Source organism: Charadrius vociferus, unplaced genomic scaffold, assembly GCF_000708025.1.
Source record: "Charadrius vociferus isolate BGI_N301 unplaced genomic scaffold, ASM70802v2 scaffold436, whole genome shotgun sequence".
Lineage (NCBI taxonomy): Eukaryota > Metazoa > Chordata > Aves > Charadriiformes > Charadriidae > Charadrius > Charadrius vociferus.
The window spans coordinates 4,477,858-4,490,627 of NW_009649187.1; the positions used below are offsets into that span (position 1 = coordinate 4,477,858).

The 12,770-nt window shown below is 42.1% G+C and overlaps 1 protein-coding gene across 2 annotated transcripts in view; it reads left to right on the forward strand.

The window, feature by feature from the left end:
• The window catches only part of MARCH8 (membrane-associated ring finger (C3HC4) 8, E3 ubiquitin protein ligase), a 71,772-nt gene that overhangs the window by 38,753 nt on the left and 20,249 nt on the right, over nucleotides 1–12,770 (forward strand). For both annotated transcript variants that reach the window (XM_009888731.1, XM_009888730.1), the window contains exon 2: nucleotides 10,088–10,138. In XM_009888731.1, coding sequence (XP_009887033.1) covers nucleotides 10,088–10,138 — 51 coding nt within the window. The remainder of the gene's footprint in view (nucleotides 1–10,087; nucleotides 10,139–12,770) is intronic.

Here is a 12,770-nt window from a genome sequence, read left to right on the forward strand (position 1 = left end):
CATGTTTTTCAGCTGACTCTTGCCAGAAAATTCTGTCTCGCAATTTCTTCTTTGCTTCTCGTGCTTAAGGCAAGTCAGTATTTTTAAAACTACTTTAGGTTCCGATCTGCTAAAGCGTGCCTACCACCGGTTGCAGTTACTGAAATACTTTTTCTCAGATCAGGATGTTGATAGAGGCTCAGTCTGAGTCTTCCTGAGACCACAGGCACTTCTTGTTGGTTTCGGTGAGACCGCTGTGTCCACATGGTTTATTGCTTCCTCCAGGAAATAATTCATCCAAGTGTATGTGTCTTAGCCTGCAATAGCTGGCTCGAGTCACCTGCTTCCTGGTGTTCTTCTGAAGGTGTGGGACACAACTGTGAAGTCTTGTTACTTAGCTACATGTCTTTTCTTCACTTCATCTTATTACTTTACATTATTACTTTCTCTTTAATAATCTGTTGCTTCAGCTGTCTTCATATAATGATTTGTCTTATTGTTTACCAAACCAGTTGTTTGTTGCTGAACTTTTTGCATTTCTGCAGCATCTCTTAGTAACAGAGGCCAAACTCCTCACTTGATTGACATTAGTGGTGGAATTCTCCCTGACTTCTATAAAGCGAGGATTTAACCTCTAGTGACCATACACAAATGCAGTTGACCTGCCATTGGTTTTTATACTGTTTCAGTATTCACTTCCACCCATTACTTCTCCATGTTGGCATTTTGTTTGCTTTGTTGACTGCTGCTACATTTTGAAGAGAGAAAAGATCTGATTTACCTAAATTTGTGTGATCTTTTAACACTGAGTTTGAAATACTGAGGGTCAGAATAATTTGCAGACTGCACTGAGAGTAATGGGAAGATGAAATTTCAGGCAAAACCAAGCTGGTCTGTACTGAGCAGGTATTACTAAACAGGTCTGATACATACAAGTATTCTTTTGAGAGCTCCTTTGTCTGTCATGTGCTCTTGGCCGTATCATGTTAAACGTTACCAAAAATATCCTGAACACTTTGCCAGCATCATTTGGGAAGTGACTTCTCTAGTTGCTATAGGGAATATAATTTGCCCTTATGATAAGTCTGTACAGTCAGAAATAGGTAAATAAGCAATCTTAATATCTTAGGATGGAAAGAGAAGAAAAGAAGATAAAATCCTTAAGCAAAATAGGAACCTGAAGTATCCAGTTTGCTTTGGGAAGTATCCAGTTTTCTAGTATTGTTCTGAATCTCTTTTTAGATTCAAGAGGTCTTTGTAACCTTGGCTAAGAGACGATTCTGTGATTCACTGTTTTAGCAGTATACTTGGATGGTATAATATGAGTTGGAAATCGGAGAGGCTTTGTGGACCTTCTTAGCTGAGCAGAGGCAGTGATCCAGGCACGTGCATCGCATCCAAGTTGCACGCGATGTGTGGACCGCGCAGCCGCCTGCCGCCCTGCCCGAGGAGCGCCTGCTAGCACACAGCCTGGTCCTGCAGCAAGCGGCTCAACCTCCAAAGTCGCGTAGACCCGGAGACAGGCCAGCTCTTCTGAGAGTGCATCTAGGCTGCAGGCTTCCTATGTCTCCTGGCAGCTCGAGAAATTCCAAATTGCTAGTTGCCTAGAGGGTTTTTTAATCTGTGAATGTTTAAAATAGTCAATTGCTTTGGCATATTGACATGTGTAGTGTACCAAGAGAATTCCAGCAGTTGCATTAAACACAATTACTCCACAAAAGATAGAATGTTATTCCTTTTAATCTGTTTGTAATTGCCGGCTTCATCAGCATTTGCATCCCTCTTTCTGCTGTTAAATACATGAAATTGTTTGAAACGGCATTTTTGCTGTCACACAGGTAAGCCTAATGCATACTGCATCCATTATCAAGAAAGGTGTATATTTTTGGATCATGTCTTTTGTAGTTCATATAATTTGTTCTCTGAGGGAAGGATTCATTTTTATGTGTTGCATCACATAAAGGCGTGCATCCATTTCAAGCAGGTTGTCTGGCAACAGCGAGATAAGAACATCCATAAAACATGTTGGATGCCAAACTTTGCCATTTACTTTCTTTGTTAGAAATTGGGCACATGGCATGTGAATATAGCAAGTGTGCAAATGAATGTAATTTTAGTGAAATGTACCAGACTGGTCTTGTACAGAAATTAAAATTTGCTCTTTCAGGTGAAGCAGCCTCAGCTCAGCAAGAGGAAGGCTTTTATGTCATCCTCTGGCTCAAACAGTTGAAAAGGGGAGATGGAGGTCAGATCTCCAGTTTGAAATGGCAGCTGGAAATGCAGGTTGTCCAAAAGCAGAGGCACTTTGTATAGAGTCTTTGGAAGTAAGAAGAAGCAATGCAAAAACCAGAAAAATGGTATGTTGAAAAAAATTCTGGACACCAAAGCCATGGAGAAAAGGGCCTTCTTGAAGAGAGTGATATCCTAACCTTGTCCAGTGTATGGTTAGACTCAAGAATGGATCGAAGCATTGTATCCCACATACTCCTAAGACTAAACTGGCAAGACTGAGCACACAGCAATACTCAATCAGTAAGGACTTATACGCAGGTGGACCATACCTGTAACGGGTAGGGACCTGCGTGCCTGTCAGGTTTGCACAGTATCATGCACATCCGTGCAAGCTCTAAGAGCTGTTCACAAGGCAGACTGGAGATGGAGCACATTGTGCTTCTGTCTGTGGTGCAGACATAGGTAAGAGATTCTTATTTACTTTCAGCATTCTGCTGTGTTTGCCTTGTTCTTTGAATTTCCTCTCATTTATATTTCTTGTTTATGGACCGTTAGCCTCCTTGACTCCCCTCCCCAAACCCCCAAGGGACACGCTCTTTGAATTCCTTGAACTCTGCCATTAAAGCCATTCGGTCTGTCGTTTTTTCCTTTCATTGGGTTTTTGTTTGGTTTTTTTGGTTGTTTTTTTGTTTTGTTTTTGTTAAAGCCATATGATCTTGTGATTTCGTTTCTGTTGCTGATGTTCTCAGGCACAGCTGTAAGTTCAGCACCTGGAATAAAGCTTGTTAATTCTCTTATATTTTACTTCCAGCCTTGTTTTTTGCCTTCAGGTAGTTTTTCCGAGTTTGTCTGCCACTATGTGAAGTGGCTTGATGTGATACATGAATAAGCAAGTTAGTGAGCTGTCTGAGTAATCCACAGTGAACTTGCTATAGATTTGCCACTGTGATGGAAGATGTGAAATCTTATATTTGGTTTCTGCACTCGTTCCTGAATTGCTGGTCCTTGAGAATCAAGTGGGATCATGCAAAACCAGGAGATACTGGACTAGATGGATGGGGCAGATTGTTTGGATTCCTTTGTCAGTATTTATATTGGGTCTCCAGGAAGGCAAAAAAGGAAATAGGTGGTGTGGTTTCCATCACCCATCTTGGTTTCCAGTGTCTGGGGATAAATACTGCACAAAAGCAGAGATGTAAGTCATAGATGCCATTACTGTTCTTTGATTAGATGCCATTATTCTTCCTTTCATTACTCTTCTAGTTGCGTGCAAAAATCATTGACGAACCTTGATGATATTTCATCATATTTTATGGATAAAAGTTTGAAACGAGTAAGGCTTAAGAAGTTTGCCAAGCACTGGCTTTACAAACTGTTAGTTTATTGCTCTTCCATGGTGACCTGGTGACTGCCAAAGAAATAAAGGCCGTATTTGATTGATATGACGCAAAATGCCATTTCCTACTGAAGTGATTAAATGTTGGGTTCTGTCAGCCACAAGATCTAGTGCTGACAAAGCTTTTGTAATTTAACAATCCATTGGTTTTGACAGGTGAAGAAAATAATTCACAAAGCCTTCTCCCGTTTCTTTTCTCTCATTGTATCCACTTCAGACAATTAAGTGCCCGTGCCAATCTTGTCAGCAGCAAGAACAACCCCTCTCCCCAAACCTAAAGCATATGTTCTTTTAAATTTCTGCTGTTCAGGTATAGGGTTGCAGTGCAAGATTTGCATAAATTCTGGGAAGAGGTTGTTGGGAAATCTGACACAGTTATGAAACCTGAAACAGCGCCTGGGTGTGTATGACTGCATGTTTGTAGAGCAGCTGGGCGTTCATGCTCTGGTCATGGGGCCTGATGGAGGAACTGAGTTTCATTCCTGACTTGCTGCTTTGCCCTGCAAGGGGCATTCGGCTACGCGGCCCTTCAGCACCTCACCATTTCAGGCAATGCTATTCTGCATCCCATTCTGTAATTCTCATAAGATCTAAGAATGAGAATTGCTGTATGAATGGGAGCGATTATTACTTATTCATTATCGTCTGCAAAGTTTTTTTATTAAGGAAAGCAACCATTTACCCAGAAGACTTTGTTGAAATGGTGCCCGTGCCACTCACTGTTGATAACAATAAGTGATTTTACTGCATATCGATCTTGTGCTTTAACTGTCATTGTAAAATGCAATTGTAATGCACAAAATGAGATTAAAATGGCTTTCAGATTCCAGGTCGAAAACCACAAGTAGGCAGTAACCTGGCCAGTCTGCCCTGGTTTGTTTAACTGTGTCTCTCGTGGGTTGAGGCATACCTTGTAGGGATCTGTGGCTGAGGCATTGCAGTAAGAACGTCATCAAAACAAAGGGCTTCTCTTCATTACTGAGATTTTAGTTGGAGAACTGTTATCATGAGGTGAGGATCTTAACCCATTTTTTTTATCATGTAAGATAATGTAACATAAAAGTTGTGTTGCAAAATGAAGAATTATAGTGCTCTCTCAGGTCACTGGTGTGTTAGAGAATTAAGACATCAGGAAGCAGGTATGTGCTTGGTTCATGCGTAACCATTGGTGGCTTGAGAAGGAAGGAGGACCCTCCTCTGGTGCTCTCCGCCCTCTTTTCCCAGAGCTAAAGAGAATAAAAAACACTTTGCCAAACCATTGGAATCTGTCTTGCAGTTTCTTCTCCAGATCTATGAGCAGAGATAAAGATGGGTTTAGTATTAGCCATATTTAGAACTGAACATAGGTGTGTAGTCAGGGAGGTAGCCAGACGGCGGCTACACAAGCTACGAGACTACTTCCTCTCTTGTCTTCTATTTACCTGCCTTAATCACTGAAAACCAAAATGTTGGAAACACAAAATCCAAACCATTTTACCAAGATATTTTCCTCCTTCTGTCCTGGCAAGTACACCCAAGTTGTATTCCGTTAGGGTGCGCGCTCGCTGAGGCTGCGTTAGGTCTACAGCTGAGTCTGGAGAAAGGTCAGCATGATGCATTGGTATTGTGCGTGCACAAGAGCAGCTGTGGCTGCCTGAGTTGTTACCAGTGGGTGGGAACCCTCCTTCTGGCTCAGGTGACAGGAACTGGTGTTTTGGGGTTCACAAGGCTTCTGGGTTTGGCTGTGTAAGTTACACAGCTGGTGTGCTTAGTGGAAACCGGGTATGCTATGGTGGGGAAGCAAGGGTGAAATTACTTGCAGTGCTGAATATGGAAGACTGAGGTGAAAGGGAGGATGGGAGGGAGGTGTCGGCTTCTAGATCTCTGAACTGTGAAGGGAGAGGTGTCATGCAAGAGTAACCAAGGAATGGTGGCAGAAGGGAAAATGAGCCAGCAAGGTGGAGAAGGCAAGATGCAGAGCCCTGCAGGAAAGCAGGTCTGAGCTGAAGCAAGTGCTGAAGGAAGAGGCAGCTCTGTCTCTCACCGCAGGGAGCAGATTCAAAGGCAAGATAGAACAAGAAAGAAAAGTTGGGAGGGGGATTCAGGCAATTTCAAGCAAGTGCATCCAAAGTTGAGAAATGTGTTGCTGTAGGAATGGATAGCAGTTTTTCTGTTTTTCAGTCATTTCCCTGCTTCTGCCTTCCTCTCTGTTTCCCTAGAGCCAGGCTCTGATGGGGACCTCAGAGCAGCAGCTGGCAGTGAGTGGCTCAGGAGAAGTTACAAGTTGCACTTGTCATTTTTTCCTATCTAGATTTTTTTTTTTAAGTGCCTGCCAGGTGGTTCTAGTTGAGTAGGATGATTTTGAAAGGCAGGGTTCCCATTATCCCATACAGAAAGGCTGATCTGCTAGAGTGACGCTTGCTTTGACTGGTGATAATTGTGTGGTCCATGCTGGCAGATGTTGCACTTGTCTTGACCTTTCATTCAAGTGCAAAGACTAATGCTTTTGCAAGAGGGAAGGAGAGCTTGTTTGGAGCTGTAATTACCAGACTAGAAAATGTATTACTGTGCAATGAGAACATGCTAGAAAAAGTCTCTAAAGACCTTCATTTGTTGGGTGGTGATAGTACCGTAATAGAAGCTTAGCCTTGCCGCTCCCATGTCAGTGTTAATTTGTGAATAATTGGTAGAAGATCCCAGGATGAATGTACCAGTGATGGATATAGTGGGAAAATTGAGATTTTTGTTTGTTTGCCTTTAAAATAATTTTTATCTATTTAATGTTTCTGTTCCTCACTTAGTAATTGTGCCTGCCGTTAAAATCTACCTATTCCAGGAACTCCTTCCATGGCTTTACAGCTCTCTTCTATCTTAATGACTGGAAAACATACAGCATCCTTAATGTATTGCAGGATGGTAAACGCTAGCGAGCACTGATTCTATTTAATGGCTTCCACAGTGCTTTTTCCTGAAGGGTAGATGGTTATTATTTTATTTGTAAAAGATAGTTTAAGAGCACAGCTGGACTTCCTGAACTGTAGTACTTAGAGGTGTTTCTGTTGCTGTTTAATAATTTTTAAAAAATAATAATAATTTTTTTGGTCCTGTGCAGAAGCTGGTAAGAAAGCACTGTATGTTCCTTCAGTGGAAGTGCTACTTGAGTGGTCATAGTGAACTGGAAATTGCTGTTGCACAGTGAAACTTGGTTGTGTTTCTGTTTTCAGCCCAACACATTTTAAAGTCTGCGTGTATGTAAACTGTGGGACTTGGAGCAGCTGTTTCAAAAAATGTTCCCGATTAGAAGACAGGCTAAGGCAGGGTCAGTTGGTGTCCAGGGGCTGAAGCAGTTTTATCTGGGTGATGGGGCTGCTTGGTAGCTGACAGACCAACCAGACTGGAAAATGTGTGTATATTTGCAAGTCTGCATTGGATCTGGTAGTGGCTATTTGGTCAGTTGTCACTCCTTGAAAATATGGCTGAGTTGGTGCTCCTCCTGCTTGCCAGTAAGTAGCCCATTAGAGTACAGAATTTGGCCAACCTGGGCTAAGGCTGTAGTGAATTTCCTGTTGACTTTATGGAGGTACCAGCTTTGTGTGGTAAAGAAACTGAAACGTGAAAGAGCACTTAGGTGGCTAGGAGTCCTTTAGAAATAACACCGATACTTCAATATACGTGTGCATGCACTTCGTAACCCTTAAGGTATTATTTTTCAAGACTGCTTTTTTTTAAAAAAATGATCACTCTTTCAATAACGAAACCAACTGTTCTCAGTCATCTACTGACTGAAACCTCTGATAGGTATGTTTCCAACCTTAGATCAATAAAGATAATATGAGCGTCTGTCTCTTAAAGGCTCCTGGCATCCATCAGACAAAATGAGTTCTGGGAGCAAAGCAGAAAGACTAGTTTCTGTGGTGCGGCTAAGTGTATATTTGCTCTGCATCATTTACTGTGTTGTGCAAATATAGGTCTTGTCCTCCAGCCTGTTTGTGCTTATTGAATTTTAGCACATCCTTCTCAACACAGGTGCCTGCCTGAGTTCAGTCATGCGCCCTTGCAGGCATCTTCTTCAGCGAGACAGCGGTATTTTAGGGAGCGTTGAGTTAATGTGAAGAACCTCTGCTCTGTCTAATTTTGTCTTTAGGAATTTCACCTGGAAGTCTTTGACACCTAGGGCTGGATTTGAGAGTCTCACCTGTGTGGAGCTGTATGTGTTGCTTCAGGCAGGCTTCTTGGCCACAGGTCCCGCTCTTCACTACCATTTTTCTCTGTCCCACATAGCCTTGCTTTGTTTATCTCCCACACATCCCTGGAAGGCCAAGCACAGCCTGCTTCGCCCCACACCTCACACATATGCAATGACAAGTCTTCTTGCCAGCTTGTGTTGGTCTCTTTTCGTCATAGCTTAAGAACGTGTCCCTGCCCCTTTTTTTCTTCCTCCCGCCTTCTATAGCTTCAATTAACTTTTTTTCTCCTCTGTTGCTATAGTTACACTGCCTTTGATGAAATCAGCTAGGTCCTTCCCTTACGGTTGGAGTCAATTCTTAGCTGTACTGGTTCTGGCAGTGGTCCCATCCAATGTTAGCCTTCACATAAGCATCTGTCGTGGTTTAGGCCAAATCGGCTACTGGGACAGTATACTGTCCTCAAACCAGGACAGCATCACATCCATATTTTTGGGGGTCTTTACATGTTTGTTGCTGTTCCAGGAATACTGTTACCTATGTAACAAAAGTTCATAGTCATCTCGAAAATCAAACTCAGCCTTGCAGTATGCAAATTTGGCATTCGAGCCAATGGTAATTTAGACCACAACTATTACAGACTTTAAACTGATACTTGCTGATTTTTAGTTTAGCCATCAGTCAAAACTGGTGGTAGGGGTTCCCTGGTCACTTCTCCTCTGTTCTTCTGAAACACTATTTTCCTGTCTTCTGGGTACTCAAACTCCCACATACAGAGGATTTCAGAACACTATATTTGCTTCCTCGTGTTTTTAAGGGAAGAAGTACAATTTATATCCATCAACTGAGGCAGTGCCCAGGACTGCGTTGAGAGGCAACTGGTGGTGTAAGGAAGGGACTGCCTGCTTTTATAAGCGCATGCTGATCTCTTTTCTCAACACAAAGCTTTGAAGCTGCTCTGGGTCAGTGCTGTAGGAAGAAGTCTCTGGGAGCATGGGGATCTCCAGGTATGGGTGTAGCATCTGGGTGCCCAGCCAATTGGGCTGGCTTGATGTGGGCTTTGGTCATTGAAGGTTGCTTGAATTGTAACAAACCATAGGCAGGAGGTCTGAAACCAGTGTGCTATATCCAAGCTGATCTAGGATTAACTGCGGTTGGCTGTTTTGGGGTAAGTTTTTTGTGTCCCCATTTGTTATACACACAGGAGTCAAGCTCTGTCTGATCACTCAATGCCAGTGAGAACGGGAAGAGGGTGCTGTTAAAGTGTCCCTGTTAGGTTAAATTCTCTTCAGGAATAAAGGTGAAAGAGTTTGGTTCCTGAAATCCCATATGAAAAGATGTACTTTTAGAAACTCTTACCCAACATAGAGCCCATAGGAGAAAGTAGTAAATTTACCCTTTTTTCAGAGGGTTTAAATCTCAAACCAAGTTGCATCCCAGCTTCACAGACTTTGAGGAACATAGATACTGATCTGTAACCAAACATTATGACTTGCCCTATTTGTAATATTTGTGTAGAAAAAACATATTTCTTCTTGGATTTTATTCAGAAGAATTTTTGCAGATCAATTTCTAGGCTCTTCCTAGTGGAGCAATTGTGTCTGGTTACACCTATGGTAAACTGATGTTCAGAAACCAGGAACCCTTAAGGGATGAAATATCTTGGTGAAACCTAGAGTTTATTTTGGTAGGAGATAAGACTGTCATCCTTATCATTCCGGGTCTGCACGTGGAAAAGTGAGTAGCCATTACAGTCGTCACTGATTTCAGTTTTGAGAATTGCAGCTTCTGCGTTTCCATCTTGTATGATATTTCCAGTTTAATTCTGAGTTCTGTGGTAAATAGGGAGTTCCTCAGTAATTCAGCTTTGTCTCCTGATATGTCACACATGCATTTATTCACAATTGTTTCCAGACATGTTTCCAGATACTTTCGTTTTTCTTTAAGCAAGAGCTTTCAGTTTTAGTGGTTAGATGTTTGCCTTTAGATATAGATGAAGCAGGGATGAGAAATATCCTTTCCAAAAGAGTTGCCATCTGAGAAAAGGGCTTTGCAGTATTCATAGAGAGAAGAAATCATTGTTCTAGTATTTCTCTATTGTACCTGTCTTGCCCGTGTGATTTTCTGCAAGGTAATATCTTGTTAAGTAAACAAAGCAATTTAGTGATTATCGTAAATCGGGCTGATGTCAATAGAAGCATCCTTAAAATCCACAGCTGTAAGACTTTCTCCATAGAATTTGGTTTCTAATACCAACTTTAAAATATCCTCATAACTGTGATTTGTTGCTGCAGTGATCCTGTTCTTCCTCTTTCAGAATGAGAAGACTTTGGGGCATTCCGTGAGCCGCTCTAGTAACATCTCAAAGGTATGTTCCCTGATATAATTCAGTCTTTAATAAACTTGGGGATACTGGGATTTCTTTCATTTTGAAACTGAGGTGATATATATGGCAATGTGACCAGTAGAAAATGCTTCTTAGGCCTGTCTGTCATTGATAGTCACTCTTGAAACATTAGAACTCTCTGGTGTTTTGCAGACTCTTTACAGGTCAAATGAAATGGAAGCTACAGCAGGTTTTCTCTTTCACACTGTCAGCCTCCTTAGCTTGGTAGGAGCAAGATAGACAGATGCCCAAGATCTTGTCTTGGGGGGGGGAATCGCTCCGAAAACATCACTCAAGTATGTTCTTTTATACCATAAGCTGTCTGATGTCATGTCCTCTGTAAAACACATGTAGCCATGCATCCCATATTGGATATGTGGTTAAACATTATTTTATTGTCACTTCAACACTGAATTATTGTTAGCACCATGAAACGCATTGTTAGCACCATGAAACGCATTGTTAGCACCATGAAATGCATTGTTATCGGTGCATGACTACATAAGTATTTTTAAATGTTTGCTATTACAAGCCCTGATCTTGTAAGGGAAGCATGGTGCTTTACCCAGTCTAGTCACACATCAGTATAGCCGATGGATACATCAAAAGCACAGTTGCTTTGTTGTGCCATTAGGAAAAAAGTATCCTCTGTCCAAGATAACTTATTACAATATATACCCTACTCCTGCTTCTGCGTTAGAAGTGAGAAGATTTTTAATTAGCCGGAAGCCTGATGCCTTTTTGCTTACACAGGTATCATTGCTTAAAGCCTTCATGCAAGGAAAGTTGTGCTGGTTGACCAGTGTTTTTCATGGGGTGCATAAGCCTCAACCCTTTGTTGCCACAGTTGATGTTGCTGGTAATAGTGACTTTTAATGAGAGACTGAGACGTTACGGCTGTGACAAGCTTGAGTCCCTTTTTTCTATTCTGGGTACTTCAGGATATAGGAAGCTTGATGCCTGTCTCCAGCAGAGGAAACAGTGGCTGCGCTTAATTTACGGTTTATATGTACACAGACAACTTTTACTTTGGAGAAGAAAGACAAGATTACTGGGTGTCTTAAATAATGAGCAGGGCAACTGTCCAGTGCGCAAGGTATTGACCAAGCTGAAGGTGTTGTTATCATGGAGTGATGCAGGATTGTGTTTTGCAATCAGCATCAGAAAATGTGCATTCACAGACAGGGTTTTGAAATAAATACCATGTGAGTATAACTTCTCATCTGTGCTCATCTAAAATGGGACTGTGCCTGTTCCTTCTTACCCTGGCTCTTCTCTTCTTAGGGATCCTTAATTGCATTTTTCAGGTGTTGTTGCAGAGATGGTAGTTTTATCATTAAGTGTCATTGTACTTTTCCCAGAGTGTCTGAAATTCAGCACAACAAGCCTTTTGGCAGCAGCAGTTTGGTACCCATATGAAGCTGCAGAGTTCATTCTTAATTCATCAAGAACTGGTAGTGTGGCAGTGTGGTGGGAAGGACCTTGCACTCTGGCAAAGCTCTCCCTGGGAGCGCTGGCAAGTGAGACATCAATATTTGCATTCATCTTGAAACACCGAAACCGTGATTGCTGCGTGTTGCAAAAGCTGAAGTTCTCAAGGGGATCAAAAGTCAGCTCTGCCAGCTCAATGGGTGAGGCTTTTTGGTTGCAAACATGAGCTTCCCACAGATATTGATGTTCTTACTGCTCATTTGTTACCTCTGTGTCTGATCCATTTCATGTACCTACTCCAGTCTGGAGATGGCTTCTAACAAGGGCAAGAGGTGGAAGTCCCATCAGTGAAATCATTCCCCTGATTTGCCTTATACATCCGAACGCTGCCTTGCACATCCAGGCAGTCCAGTGCTGAGCTGCAACAGTTTATTTTGCAGTCTACAGGTGGGTTGGCTGTTGCGAGCAATTTGTAGGACAAACCAGGAAAGATTATAGTAGTGGGATGCTGCATGGAAGCTTAATTACATAGAAAATTTTTCATTAGTTCTGAGGTTTAATAGAAAAGCGCCTTTCATTTTTGTTTAGAATAGTGTAACAACCTGACCAAAAAGGCAGATTGAATACATGGAAAGGAAAAGTATGGAAATGCTTGGCTGCCTGTATGGCGCGTTCTGAAATCCTCAGAGCTTGTTGATGCTACACCATTTTAAGAGGAGCTATTTAACCAAAGTTGAGTTTAATCAATTATATGCTGCATTTCCAGATATGTTGGGGGAGTGTGTGTGTACAGAAATAATGATCACACTTCCTGCAAATGACTGTTTCAGCTATTATTTTTCCACCCAAATCTAGCTTACAGCGTAGCAATGTAGAAAATCTGCTACAAATGCTTGGCACTGCCACTTGATTCAAAGCCTTTCTGGTGCCGATATGTCATTACGAACCCGCTGTGATTACTGCTGTGTATCTTTCCACTGCTTTCAGTTGCACAGTGCACTATGAGTGGAAAGGATTGAGTCAGAACTCAGCCTCCAGCCAAGAGAGGATGCTGTGTTACTTGGTGTGACCAAGGAAAGCAATGCCCTAGAGCTAAAAGTGATCAAGGAGGGAGGCAGACAGATGGTGCCACTGAAAATGAGATCAGCTGGTAGAGGTAGCAGGACCTCTCGGAACATGGACC